The sequence below is a fragment of the Cydia splendana genome, chromosome 7, assembly GCF_910591565.1.
Source record: "Cydia splendana chromosome 7, ilCydSple1.2, whole genome shotgun sequence".
NCBI lineage: Eukaryota > Metazoa > Arthropoda > Insecta > Lepidoptera > Tortricidae > Cydia > Cydia splendana.
The window spans coordinates 7,177,963-7,193,475 of NC_085966.1; the positions used below are offsets into that span (position 1 = coordinate 7,177,963).

Sequence of the window (15,513 nt, forward strand, 5' to 3'; positions counted from 1 at the left end):
GGCGCGCGGACTCCTTATGGCGGCGGCGCGCACGTCTAATCGGCGCTCATATATTTGAGATTATAAACTACATACGTAATAAAATACAATTAAATCAACAAAAAAAAAACAATTAAATGAATCAAATGAACGCTATTAAATATTTATCATTGAAAATCATCACCTAACAGCTAATTTTACCAGCCAACATGAAAACGGGCATTCTAAGATCCGGATCTTAAGTATTTACAACTTTACAAGCGGGCCGGACAACGTCCTTGACGAGTAGCGAAGGAACGAATCGTGGTACTACTACAACCGGTATTGGCACTTACTTATTACCGGTAATAGCTTTAGGAGTAAACTATCAAATAGTGGTATTTGTTGTCAATTGGCTAAACCGATAACACTATTGAATACCGGTATTCGAATACCTCTATTCGGAGCTTAAGTGATATAAATACCCAAATTCAAATTACACCGGTTATACCTCAATAATAACCTGTAGTCAGAATACCGGTAACGGTCCCTGGCCTGAACGCGCTACTAAATTTGATTATCTGCGTGGTTAACATAGTTACTGGTTTTGTTAATGTCTGCGTAAAATATTACTTCTGTGTCATATTTCCTATAAAAAGAGAAGTTTTTTGGGAAAAAACAGTAATGGCTCAACTGATCACGTTCATAACAATCATTCACTAATTTTGTTGGACTTTTGAAGCATTTATTTTCATATGTATCGAAAAACATTGTTTTTAAAGACCTATAGAATGATATGCCACAGGCTGATTTTTCCTGAAATAATATATATTTATTAACCTCCTAAAAACACTTTCTTTTTAATTCTAAACTAAGTAGTGGCTCACAAAATACACCTATTTTCCAAATTTAATTAATATATAGCTTACAGTTTTCGAATAATAAATATGGCTGTGATATACGGACAGACGGACGGACGGACATGGCGAAACTAAATATTATAAGCGTTCCCTTTTTGCCATTATCGCTGAAAACCTCAAAAAATGCCATAACAAGAAAATAAAATAATTACGTTGTTACGTTACGTATACGTTGTTTGTTTGTAAAAATACTCAAAATGCACTAGTCACGATCGCGTGACGCGTTGCGCTGTCTCTTATGCCGTTTTAGTTAATACAATGCCTCAGACCTATCCCTTAAAGAGTCTACTTTAATACCATACCATAATTATATAAAAGTTAAAATTTACTTACTTATTTCTGCATAAAAGAAGGGAAAAATATGGATGCCGTTTTAATTTTGTTACCTACTTCGTTTTGAATTAGAGTCTGTGCGGAAAGAGAAGAGTCGTGGAATATAATATGGGAACGTAGCTCAATAAAATAAAAATAAAATCAGCGCAAATAATTCGTGTAGTTTTGAAAATTGGTAGAGTAATACCTAGTGGTGTCCAGATAAACACACTAAAAGTCCTCAAGAGTAGGGTTCCTTAATTAATACGTTCTATGACTCTTCTCTTTCCGCACCGACTCTATTAACTACTTTATAACTACCTTCAAAATAAAAATATAACTATCGGGATTATGACACTCAAGGAGGTTACTTTCTTCAGCTTTTTAGTTATACCGCGTATTTCAATGCCTTTGAATGTCCTTAAAGTACCTAGTTACTAAAACTCTTAAACTGCCGGAACTCTGCTCTCTGCCACGGAAAATATTTTTAAAGTCGGCGAGACATTACCTAATTGGAGGCAATCTTCGATGGCACTGAAACTGGAGGCTTCAATGACGTAAGTATCAATATTAATAGCCTTGAAGTCGTCGGGGAGTTGCAAGGAAACGCCGCAGCGATTCTTGGAAGTCCATTGGCCGGCGCCAACCAGACGGATATACTTTCCTGCAAGCAAATAAATTATAAGCACGTTTTCAGAATCGATAGTTATAGATAAATAGCTACTAGGAAAGGAGTTTTACTAGGAACTTGAAGGTGGTTGCGAATTTTTTTTCAGTCTGTGACGCAATTTAAACTGTATAACTAGCACTTTAATATAGGTAATAACATCATAATTTATTATGGGTAGAAATTATTGAAAACCGCATCGCATAGTAGGTTATTTGGACGATCGGTTAAAAAGACTGCCGAAATTTCTTTGTTCGAAGCATTTGACTGATAGGTAGAAAAAAAATGATAGTAGTTCGAAATAAATTAATATTTGTTTAGACATAAAATTAAATACTTATTTACGTGACTAAGATTTCGAAGGATAATTAAATGTCCCACACATTTTCTAGAAAACTCTTCTTTTTTTTGTTTTCGGGTGGACATTTGTTAAAGTAAGTGTTGACCGAAAGTTAATGCGAATTGAAAATGTTGGCCATGGCCAACATAACCAACATTTTCAATTCGCATTAACTTTCGGCCAACACTGGTTAAAGTGATGGTGATGAAATTGACTTTGACTTTGAATTAATTTAAACGAAACAAATGTATACATATTACTGAATGTAGTGACTAATCTACTTAAAAAATTACCGTTTTTTTATGTTACAGAACTCAATCTGTATGTTTGTACTCGTCCTGCAAGCAAACCTGGCTCTAGATTATGTAGGTACATACTACGTATCAGGGTTCTTTTTTGAATAAAATGTAGTAATTAGTAAGTAAGAGTACAAAATGCCGTCATTAGATACATAGGTACAACCAATCAGTGTTAAACATACATATTTTATACATAATTTTTAAATCTGTTATTGAAGACTGATGAAATCAATGCTCAGCGTTGAAGCCATCGTAAGGTTTCCTGGTGTCGTGGTTACGGTGTTAGCCACCAAATATCATTTTGCGTCCATTAGGAAGTATTGTACCGTAAAACGGTGTGAGTAGGTTTCGCGGGGAGAGTTGGGTTATGAATGGAGAGAGAAGGGTTGAGAGGGGGGTGAGAAGGGATTTTAAGGCTACAGCTACAAAAATAATGTATTCCAATTTAAAATGGAGCTATAGTAATACGCATAATAAAAAAAAATCGATCCAACAATCTTCCAAAATCACCTTTGTATGAAAACCCCTCTCACCCCAAATACGAGGCACTACGGGGTGAGGTGGGTTTTCCTCTTTATCGTCAAAGTTATGAAATGGAACTACCCAAAATAAATAAAATAAAAACTAAAATACAAACGTCCGGAAAACTAATTATATACACCATTCAGTTTTCATATTTAAAAATAAAATGTTATCGAAGTTGGAATTTCAGTTTTGACCCTACTCACCCCATTTTACGGTACACAATAAAGTATCAATTACAACTACAACTAGCCACGAGAAACCCTTTAAAAAAATCCTGATTATTCAAATTACCAGAGAACAAAATTATTTTGTATATAACGGAAAAATACATCATTCAATTTGGATTTTTGCTTAGCCTATCACCGTAGACGGATCTTTGTATTGTGCACGAGGGAGTGGTTAGACTCACTTAAAATTCCAGAATTTGAAATTAAGAAAAACATACCCTAGTTCAAGCCACTGACATTGCTGGCTTTTCCGTCTAGACGATTTAAAGCGCAGAATTAAAGTGGAAAATATCGTATTAACAAGGCTTTATTTTGAGGGTTGGTTTATGAAACCTACGCGTGTTCGTTGGAAGTGAAAGAGAAGGCGCTAGCCAAGGGGGTGGCGCTTACGGCAAGCGGGTGCAAACTGCTTGCACCAGTTATCTTCGGGACCTCGGCGGCGCCGGGCGCGATACAGCCGCACGTCAAAAGTCGGCACCAAAACTTTTCACGAGTTTTCCGAAAAATATTCTTTAGTTCCAGAGTTGACCACCCCTTTAATCACTTCTTTGCGTGTGTCGAATGCAACCGAAAAGAGCGTTTAACGTGTGTTTTATGGTTTAGTTTATTTTTAACGATAAAATGTTATGGTTACGTGATTCCTTGGTTTTGTAAAGAAATATTTTTTATGTATGAGAATTGATAGAGATTTTTTCAGTTTACAGGCACGGACTTGTTAATAAAGTATTACGTTATAACTTGTATTTTTTGAGTTTCATTTGGTTTATGTTAACCAAACTTATGTTTCAAATGGTTGATCATTTAAAATAATCATAATCAAAACAAGACAATGAGTCAGTTCACGTTGTTGAAGAGTGGGAAACTTCTGTTGGCGTTGCTAGTGCTGGATTGGTTGTTTGCCGGAAGTACAGATGCCACAACACGTAAGTCTCTTTATTACATCTAGTAAATAAATATATAGATAGTTCCTACATGTTGATTGATGAAATATAATTTGCACCAACCCCTCCAACAACTTTTATGCCAAACCGGCACAAATTATATTACGTCAAGATATATTCGTTTATTTTAAAAATATGCTGTTGAACGACAAACACGATTAAATATGTTCTTAAAGTCACATTGATTTTCTTGATAAATGACTAACAATTGCGCAGAAATGTACCTCACAGGCTTACGTCGGGGGAAAAACAACCTAATCCCGTATCCTGTATAAAAATGTAAACAGACTTTCACAGGCGTACATTTGATGAGATTACCGTGTTATGTTATAAATGTTATACTTCATACGAATTAAACTTCCTTTTTATTCAAGTGGCCTGCCTTCTCAATCATATGTACGAGTCGACGTCAAAGATATGTTTACATTGTTGCACCTTACTCCTTTGAAATAAGGCAAAAAGTGTAAACATATCTTTGACGCCGACTGTACCTAAATATTGTAACATGCCAGAATATAAAAAAAATACAGTTTACTATATTATTTCGGCTAAAGGCTACTACCTATTTGTTTGTTTTTAGTTTGTCGTTAAATTTATTACATATAATGTTTTTAAAAGTCGAAGGGTAGGATGACATCTGTCATTTCGATACCATTTTGCGAGATTTGGCGTTTTTAGGTTATAAATTATATGGAGATGACCGGTGTCATCCTACTCATCGAGTTTGAAAAATATTATAAACGCACGTAGTTATGTGTATTTGAATGTAGGTACGCATAATATCTATTGGAATGTCATGTACCTAAATATAAAATCATTTTCCAAGTAAACAAAAATGTTTACATTATGAAATTCCAATCCAATAAGTCGGCAAGCGGATTTGTCCACAATCAAAACTGGTACTGATGGAAAACAGCTATGTTGAAAATATATTGTACGCTCTACGCTGATTTCGAGCTCGAATTTGTTCATATTGTTGACAAATAAAGCCGTTACGGGCGCGTGCCGCTTTGTTTACAAACGTGCACATTCAATTAAATTTTCATCATATTTGGATTTATATGTTAGAGTAACTAATGTTAATATGCCCCTATTACACCCGCAACACCATAGTAAGTGCGCTGCCGGCCTTTAAGATTTTAAACGTGACTTGTTCTATACCTAGTGTTTTATCGGTAATTGAAAATATAGTCATGATTAACAACAGTCATGTTTAATTTTAATCATATCTAATAGTCGTTTTGGAAGGAATATTCCTAGTGTTGTAAGTGTTGAGTTGTTAGTAAAATAGTACTCATTCTAAATGCCACACTCGGGAATACCCATAATTATGTTACTTAGCAGACCCAAAAGTAAACGTGAATCTGTTATAAAAGTATGTATAACAATTGGGATTACATCATTCATTTGCAATTTTTTATATTTCTAAGTTATTGTTTTAATCAAAATTCAAAATTACTTCCTGATTTAATTTCGAATCACATTCACAAATTACGTACCCCTACTTCCGAAGGCTTGGTTTCTAAATGAACCGCAAATCTTTTCCCCTAACCGTAATATGATGGGTTGACGTGCAAGTCAATTAGTGTGCCGGTCGCGGGGCGCGCGGCAACGTCTATCACCGCGCCGGAAGGCAATGAGCCTAGTTTTAACAACACCGCATTATACTGTCTTTTAGAAAATCGTGCTGATACCGCTACGCTGCTTAGGGGGGATATGAGACCGTTTTTATTGAAAGTATTTTGCATTTAGAATAAGCTATTAGAGATTAGGGAGGCTTTCTTGTTATGATTTTATACGTTTTTAGGCATGTAGGAAAATATTATAATAGGTATAATTATACTAACTACGCGCCGGAAGGCAATGAACCTAGATTTTATCTAACGCCCCATTATACTGTCGTTTATAAAAGGTGCTTCTTTGCACGGCAAACCATTGCAGATATGCCTTTTTATACAAAGTATTTGGCATTTAATATTATAAAATAAGCTATTAAGGATTAGGATAAGGCTTTCTTGATATATTTATTGCTCGTTTTCAATCGATTTGCACAGATAAGGCGATTCCTAATTTGACCATTTAGGAAAACGTTAATTTCAGATCGCTCAGATGTTTGACATATTTAGGTATATAATGATTTTAGAAAGTAGTATATTTATGAACTACTTAAATTGATGATTTAAGAAATAGGTAAGTACTTTCATCACCATCATTTTTAATGAATACATAGAAAAAATAAATAATTACTCATAACAAATCTTTCCGGTATTTTTTATGCAACAACTTACATTATTATTTTATCGTTAGGTATATTCTGAACCTAAAATAAATTTCTATAACAAGCTTCGTGCTGAAACCTTAAGGGTTTCTACACTCGCCATTTACCAAGATTAAGGTTAAACACAGACCCATTTCCCGTAAAAAGGCAACTATAAGTTTAATGTTTGCTTAATTGAGTTGAAATCGATACTCAACGCTTTTCACTCCAAGAACTTAACACGCCGTAGGAGCGTGGTGTGTATTACGCAAAAGTTCGTAATTATTTTTTAAGCTCATTAACCGTTTTGACCTGGTTTCGTCGTTACACACGAAATAGTCGCGTGTTCCCGAATTAATTTGACAGAACATGCTTATTTGAGTGTATTTAACAATTATTCGCTAGTGGTCGAATAATGGCCTTCCTTGGTCGCATTTTGACCGTGTAGATTATTTTTCTATTAAGTACGTATAAATACTAAAATGTATTTACACGGCACAGATTTAAATCCACCAAAAAATTCCTAGGCTTTGACGACGGGGCAGCCGTACCGCAGCCCTAGCCCTAACTCACCACTACCAACCAACTCTCTTCATATATGTATTTTTATTTCCTTGATTCATTTTAAATATGGTTGTTGTTGCGTTTATAAAAAAATACTAAATGTATTATATGTACCTATTTCTAATTTTATTAAAAAAAAATTAGTTGCTTAAAAGAAGATCCTAACCTATAGTGTAAAACAATACTTTTACAAAAACCAATAAATATATATATTTTTTTTCATGTCAGTTTATTTTTTTGACATCGGTATAAACACTTAACTATTACAGCCTGTATATTTCTAGGTATAGACGATATTTAGCAAACTTGAGGAAAACACGTAAACCAATAAGTCAGATTCACAATAAAACGAACCTGATTTATCTACTCGTTGGTTGATTTTTATTACACTTATTTAACGAAGGCGTTTTACTTAGACCAAAAAGTTACAATCCGACTGTGTATGGGCCGCTCTCTTGGGTGAACTGCAATGGGCATCTAGTCTCATCGCTTGGAAACAATTTATTTTGAGAATTAATGTAGAGTTAACAACACAAAAAGTTAATTTTGTGTTGTAAGTAGCAACTGGTCGCAAAATATATTATAGTGTCCTTTTTGAGTAAACTACTATCATTGAGCCAACTTATAGTCATAAAGCTGATGACCAGCCGGCCTTGCCAAGGTGACAAACGCTATCGTTACGACAACGAAACGCTTTGTGTCTCTCTATCACTTTTACATATTAGTGCGACAGTGACAGTTGCGTTTCGATCGCTACGGAGCGTTTAAGGGGCCCACTGATTAACAGTCCGCCGGACGATTTCGGCCTGTCAGTTAGAACAAAAATTTGACATTTCCGAACAACTGACCGGCCGATATCGTCCGGCGGACTGTTAGTCAGTGGTCGGCTTATAAAGGTACACCGACTACACCGTATCATATATGTACCATGACCGTAGTAGGAACGTGTCAGGCAAAAAAATATTCTTTGTATTAAAAAGTATGAGACTATGCCCACTAGCCCGTTCCGTCACCGACCATACCCGTCGCGTGCCATGCACGTGTAACATCTCCCACCTCTCTCCTCAACTAACCCTAATTTACCCCTACTTAGCTAAACCTGGACCTACCTAAAATACTAAAAATTCTAATAAGAAAATCTAAAATCCTAAAAACCCTTTAAAATACCGCAATCCGTAATTACCTTTACTAGTTATCATAAAATAATGCAAATAACCTAACTAAATTCTAATTAAATAAGTTAATATCTTGAATTGGATCAGTAAATTGGCCAAATGATCGTTTAGTGTTTATGTAGGACCCTTCGTCGTAACCGCTAATAGTAACCGAAATCCTTTTCGCATAATAATAATGTCAGATAATTATTAAACCGTGAATTATGTCAGAGTATTAAGAAATATCATTGCAGGTTATAGTAATGTTTGACTTAATCAGATTAAGTCTGTAATAAGATGTAATCAATAAGTCAATAGTAAGTATGTCATAATCAAGTAAGTCTGTAGAATGTCATAGTTAAATTGTCAGTAAAGTATGTCATAGTAAGTAAAGTCTGTCAAATGTAATAGTCAGTTGGTCAAAATACAAATACTAATAAATGTCACAATATTTTGTTTTTGGGGTATAGATATCGCCCCGCCTCCGCGACACCCGTGATCATCATCCAGTTGCAGGTCAGAATCCCCGCCCCAGTTCTGAAGGAACTATATTGTGGTCCAGAAGGGACATCTTTTAATAATGACTGGCCATCACCATCATTCGACCATGTCATTATTTGTGACATTTTTCGTCATAAATGAGAGGAAATCAAAGGGACAATTTAACATAACAAAATACTGGTAGTAGAGCAGCTGTATTTGATCCACTCCAATTCTCCAGAATACTGTAATTTTGTAGTATACGTATTTTAATATTCAATGAAATGATATTATCCAAACTTTAATTGTAGTCATTTTGAATCACACTTTCGGACCAAAATAATCTACGATCGTGCATCAGCCTTGATCTGAGCCCGGATAAATCACTCACTGAAATAAGGTTTTATGATAATATATGACCTTATATTTTTAAAGGTCAAGTGTGAAAATCACAGATAATCTGTAGAAAACAGAATGTAATCGTCATACAAACTGCTAAGGGACAGGCAAAACAAATATTTCTTTTATAAGCAAATTGATTCTACAATACTACATTATATTGTGGTTATTTACTTTAGTTTTTCCCACAATATATTTCTACCAGTAGCGTTGCAAAGGCCAAAATATATACAGTCATGTCATAAGTCAATATGTCAAGTTTGTCAATAAGTCATAAATAAATATATGTAATAAAATCCTAACAATCCCTAACCCCACACTACATCCTAGCTAACGCTAAACTGAAGTTAACCCATAAACCCATAATAATGAACAACAAATTCAATAAAATAGCCATAAATGTATCGAAAAGGAACCTAGCTACCTACTGTAAATATCTAATGGCTTTGATATATTAAAATTATAAATCTAGATCAATCCTACAAAAGCCCTAGACCTGATAAATAAAAACCCTAACCTTAACAGCTAATCTATCCAACTATTCTACCGATATATTTGAAAACTAGCATCCCGGGATGCACATTTAATTTACTCGCGTAATTACTCGATGTGCAATGAGTAATTTCTATGCTATAGCTAACTAAGACGAGTGGAGACACCTTGTTTTAGACCTAAAAATCCTATTTCTCCGTGTGCTAGCCATACTTCCACACAGTGTATTGGGACAGCAGAAGTAAGGCCGGAAAGGGGTAATATAAAAGTGAATATATAAGTATATAGATACGGGATAATTGGACTAGAATCTGGCTTCTTTAAGAGGTCTAGTTGACAACCCAAATCTTCCAGATCCTAAGGGGTAACCCTGTCTTAATAAAAGCAGGAACTGCCAGGTCCCCACCTGGGTTTTATCAAAAACACCGCAAGTTAGTAATTTGGACTATAGTTGACACCGTGAGGTTACCCGTCCAACTTACTAACCCCCCAACACTATGTTGGATCGGAACTAGTTCTCTCTATCCCATAAGTATGAACGAAACAACTCACTAAACTAAATTAAAATTAATATATAGAGTATTCCAACCAAGTTCATTTCAGTGCTTAATATCACTAAAATAAACCAGGCCAAAACACTACACATATTAAACACAATTAAAACACAAACTAATTAATTTTCACTGGAAACAACTCAAGACTTTACAATCTTTAAGACTCTATTGATTTATAACTTAGACTTCACTTAGTATATTATAACACACTAGCGCTTGTCTAAGGACAAATCAATTAAAATTCACTATATTATTAAATCCACTATGAACAAAATTAACTTTACAATACTAATAAGTCTATTGATTTATAATTTAAACTTTACTAGTACAATATTAAATACTAGCACTTGTCTGAACCACAAATCAATAAAGAACACAAAAAGAATTAAACCCACTAAAATTAACACAATTTAAATGTACTTCTCTAAAATTATTCAAGTAAAACCCCACAACAAATTACACTACATTATGCTCCAATCCAAACTCTACCAGCATCATGAGAAACTAGCAAAGTCCAGACTAGGACACAATATAGGTAACCTAGATAGACCTAGCTAGAGAACCGACGTCCGACGGTTTGCGGAAGGCCACGAAGAATGATCTCCAAGGGTTTTTATGGTCCCCTACCATCATCCTGAAATTCCCCACTATGCCCACTTCCTTGTACCTGATTGGTATTTCCCATAACCAATACTGAATTTCATAATTTCGTACAATCCTTTCACTAATTACACCTTATTCCCTAATTAAAATAAGGTCCAAATTGACCTACTTTAGGGTGTGGTTTAAACTATTTTTTTACGCCTATGGGATTGACACTACAGTTTTTTATTCTAACCGCCTTTGTTTTTCTATATGACACATAATGTAGAGCCCCGCCCTTTGTTATTTCTTTATAATATGGTTCAATTTGGCATAGAATATTTTAACCAAAACAAACATTATTCATCCATTTTACGACGACGTGTGAAATACAAGTCGATGCCACTTGAACTTAAGAAACCAAACTGATTTTTAACAGAATTTTTATACTATAAAAGCTTTATGACATTGAAATAAAGTTCAAATTATTTTATGAATAAGTATCTTAATATATTGGTTTACTATTAATCACCTGGCTCTCCAAAACTATATCTAGAATTTCAGACGAAATGGCCCACTTGAGATATGAGAAGAAATATAAATACTTAAATTACCGTGGGACACAATATTGGAAATTTAACCGACTTAAAAATAGAACAATACTATGTTCACATATAATGTTAACATGGAAGGGAGCCTCTGACATGTTACACACGGACCGTCAAAAATTGTCGGCGAGGATATTTCGCCGGTGCCGAAACGCTCCGTGCATGGCACGCAACGTTGCCAGAACGGTGCGTGCTGGCGGCGAAATGGTGAGCATACGGGATATAACCGCTTATGGTGACCATTCTAAGCCCGTTATAAACGCGTTGCCATATTTCTGGCTCGCACTTGCCAGTCTGATAACTATTCGATCGCTCTTTCTAACGAGTCTTGCTCTCGCGAATAAAACGCGGGTACTAAGGGGAAGAAACGCGGATGCTACGGGGATTATACGCGGATGCTATGGGGATGATACGCGGTTACTAAGGGCACTAAACCCGTTATGTACGGATATGAAACAATGTGGACACGGTGTAGTGGGCATAGTGTCAGTATCTCGTTACATTCCGTGCCTGATACGTTCACAGCACGGTCATGGTATGATACGGTGTAGTGGGCAGAGACCTTAAGTGATTGACATGTTAGCTACATGGCCAGTTTTTCCATTATTATGCAACTAAGAATAAGTTTATTTAATTATCATATTATATGGATGAAGCAATAGCACATATACCTATTATAGGCTCACATTTACACTGATATAACTTGTAATTTGAGTGGTAACCGAATTAATTAAGACGTATCATATACACAAAGCAATACTCTTCTTGTGTTGCAGTATGTTGGTTGGATATACGATACCCTTCAGATAATTGACTTCCTTGGTGTGGCGCTTAATCGCTCGAGGTTTGATTAAATCTTCTAAAGATTAACTACAATACGACCGCTTCACACGTCTGCTCTGTCATGTAATTAACTACTTTGTTACTACAGCATTAAGGTAACCTAAAATATGTATGTAACAACAATGTAATACCCCTTACGCATGCCTTATATAGCTCATTGTGGGCCTATGTAGGTCGATTTGTATGTAGTTGCGAGTGAGATAGTAGTAAGAGAATACGAGTAAATAATATAGCGTGTTCATTAAAAATCTGTGAAATTCCAATTCTTAGGTTGTATCCAATTCGTTTGTTTTCCTTATCAGTAATTAGTTTGTTGTTGTTGAAACTGATACTGCTTTTAACAAACACAAAAATAAGAGAATTGGAAAGACATTTTTCAATTTCTTAGATTACCGTAGGCTATATGGATGGAAAACAATTTAAACTTCTTTGAGCAGCATCATGCAAAATGTCCACCATGACAGGACAGGATATGATTTTGTTGAACCTTGATCGGTAATTGTTTAATAACGAATAACAACATTATTTAATTAAGTTTGAATAAAGTTAATTGGTTTTGAGAAAGTTACTCAAATTGCGTCGTTTAGAAACTTTAGAAAGTCTAGATACTTCCGCTAAAATTAGTGTTTAAGCCAACAACTTGGACGGACGATATTGATTGATTGAAGTAGGATACCCTAAAGTGTATAATTTTATTCAAATTAATTTATATTCATGTCAAGTTCAACACAAGTCCTCGGCTTAATTAAAAAAAAATCGTCCCAAATGAACATTGAAGGTAATGTAACGCTCTTTGTCCAATTCAATAGTGTAGGTATTTGTAATATTATAATATATAATCTCATTTGTTCGACTTACTTTAGACATGCGGTCGTGCCGTATGGAGCAGAAATAATAGTTCTCGAAATAAATGCAAAAAGATGACTGAAAAATTCGGTCAGACGTTCAATAAAAAAAATACCTTCTAAGTAGCGTTAAACAGGCTTAAAATAGTATTTATTTGTACGTAAAGCTGCCCTGAATATTAATTCGAACATCCATCCAGATACACTTCAATAATTAATAATATTTGTACTGTCAATATAAATCCTGGCGATTAAATATGACTACGTAACAGATTGAAAAATGATTTAAATAAAATCCATCGTTCATAATTGAATGGAATAACGCGGCTTTAGGTGTCAGGATTCTTGATAAATTTATTACCGACCTGTTAGCCATGTAATAATCGCATTGCAGTAACAGTAATGCAGCCAGTAGTTGTAATGGCATTGGCAGTCTTTGTTCAGTTCGTGTTCTGGGAAGGGGAAATGTTATCACCCATTGGTTACGTTATAATTAACGCTTAGTTTCATTCATTAGTATTACTCAATACATTTAATTTACATACAGTCATACACAGTTAAAATAATAAATTATAATTTAATTAAAATCCCGTACATCAACCAACACTGAAAATGGTTCCTGGCATATATGTGCCTGATAAACATGTTTATTACAACTAAGTACACCACGCTTCCGTCTACTCTACACGCAAATAAAGATTTGTTAGACCTGTACCCCAAAAGCATAAAATTGTTGTAGTAATTCACCGAATCGCATTTCACCTTGAATGAAAAAGATATCACTAGATTTTTTTACTTGACGCACTTTTTCGCGTAGCTTTTGACATTAGTATAATTAAATTGTAGTATAATTTTTTTTGTGTAGTATGTTACCGTAGACGCATTTCGCCGTGATCGACTTTTTCGGGTAGCTTTTGAAATTAGTATAATTAAATGTAGTATTAAATTCTTTGTGTAGTATTTTAATACAGTAAAATTATACATTTTGCGTTTGCGTCAAATCCGGTAGTTCTGATTTTTTGCAGACTTGTTTATGATGTTGGCCCAATGAATAATCCAAGTTTGTGACCTCGAGCGCCGAACGCAACTTTGTCAAAAATCGAATAAACCGCAATTTTTTTTAGATTTGGGCATTATAACCCTAAAGTACTAGTTTTTGATAGTAACTTCCTAGGGAGTTTTTAAAGTAGACTAAATTTGCAACAATAAGACACTAGAATTGTCTCTGTACATCTAATATTTTCCGAGATAAAGCCTTTCAAAATGTATAATGTTTTCGAACTTATATTCGTAGGAGAAGATAAGTGCAGTGAGTGTACACTTTTGTCCAGGCGATGCCAGTTGGCACAATTGTTTCTAAGGTCAATCAAAGCTGATTTGGCCCGGTAGCCACAAGATCGTACCCCCCCCCCCCCAAAAGGGTTGACAATGTTGCGTTCGGCGCTCGAAGTCACAAACTTGGATTATTCATTGGGCCAACATCATAGACAAGTCTGCAAAAAATCAGAACTACCGGATTTGCCGCAAAAGAGCCAGGTTATAAAATTCGACAAAGTTACTGGATTATTTTACCGTAGACGCATTTCGCCGCGATCGACGTTTGTTTGGGACTGTATCCGAAATTAAGAATTACACCCAAGTCTACAGAATCATCAATCTATTCAATCTTCATACTGTTGCGTTGAATCACGTCGCCAATACAATACACGATCGAGGTGAAATGCGACTAAAGTAATAAACGACTGAGTCATAACGCGAAAGTTAAATGCACGATCGAGGTGAAATGCGACTAAAACTAATAACGACAAAAATCATAAACGATATAGTCACAACGCGATATTTAAATGCACGATCGAGGTGAAATGCTACTAAAACTTATAGCCACTAGAAAAAAAAACTATTGAGACACAATGCGAAAATTTAATATGAGATCGAGGTGAAATGCGATTCGGTGAATTACTACAACAATTTTATGCTTTTGGGGTACAGGTCTAACCAATTCAAATAAACACTCCACAGCCGCAAACCTTATTCAATAAGTCAAATTACCAGACTTCGTAATTAATTGATATGTTCAAACCAGTTCGATAATTGCCCGGCAACCGTGTTTAACTTCGCCTCCAGTTGGTCAATGGTTGGAGCGGTTACGATATCCGCAACGTCGTCTGCATACATGTATACCTCGCCCTCACTTACCGCCATGGGCATGGGCCATGGGAGGGGCATTGAGAAGGACCGAGAAAGCCACATTTGACAGCGACGATCCCTGGGGGACGCCGATGGCGGTCGAGAGCCCATGTGAGTTCAGACTACCTCTTTGACCAGTTACGTACTGCGTCCGGTCGCGCATGAAGTCTGACATCAGGTCTTGCGCAGCTCCTCGAATCATAGTGGTAGAGCTTCGCCTTAGGATAGCCCACGCTACGAACAAGTTTGTTTGTTGAACTCCCAAGATATAATTTACATATTTACATACTAAATAATCGAACACGTCTGACATTTATGTCGTTTAGGACTAAGAATAGAATAATTCTTGTACTTTTTGA

The 15,513-nt window shown here is 35.4% G+C and overlaps 1 protein-coding gene across 1 annotated transcript in view; it reads left to right on the forward strand.

Moving 5' to 3' along the window:
- The first annotated feature begins 4,071 nt into the window (after nucleotides 1-4,071).
- Nucleotides 4,072-15,513, forward strand: part of LOC134792093 (lachesin-like) — a 38,362-nt gene continuing 26,920 nt past the window's right edge. The window contains exon 1 of the mRNA XM_063763278.1: nucleotides 4,072-4,171. Coding sequence (XP_063619348.1) covers nucleotides 4,078-4,171 — 94 coding nt within the window. The 5' untranslated portion in view covers nucleotides 4,072-4,077. The remainder of the gene's footprint in view (nucleotides 4,172-15,513) is intronic.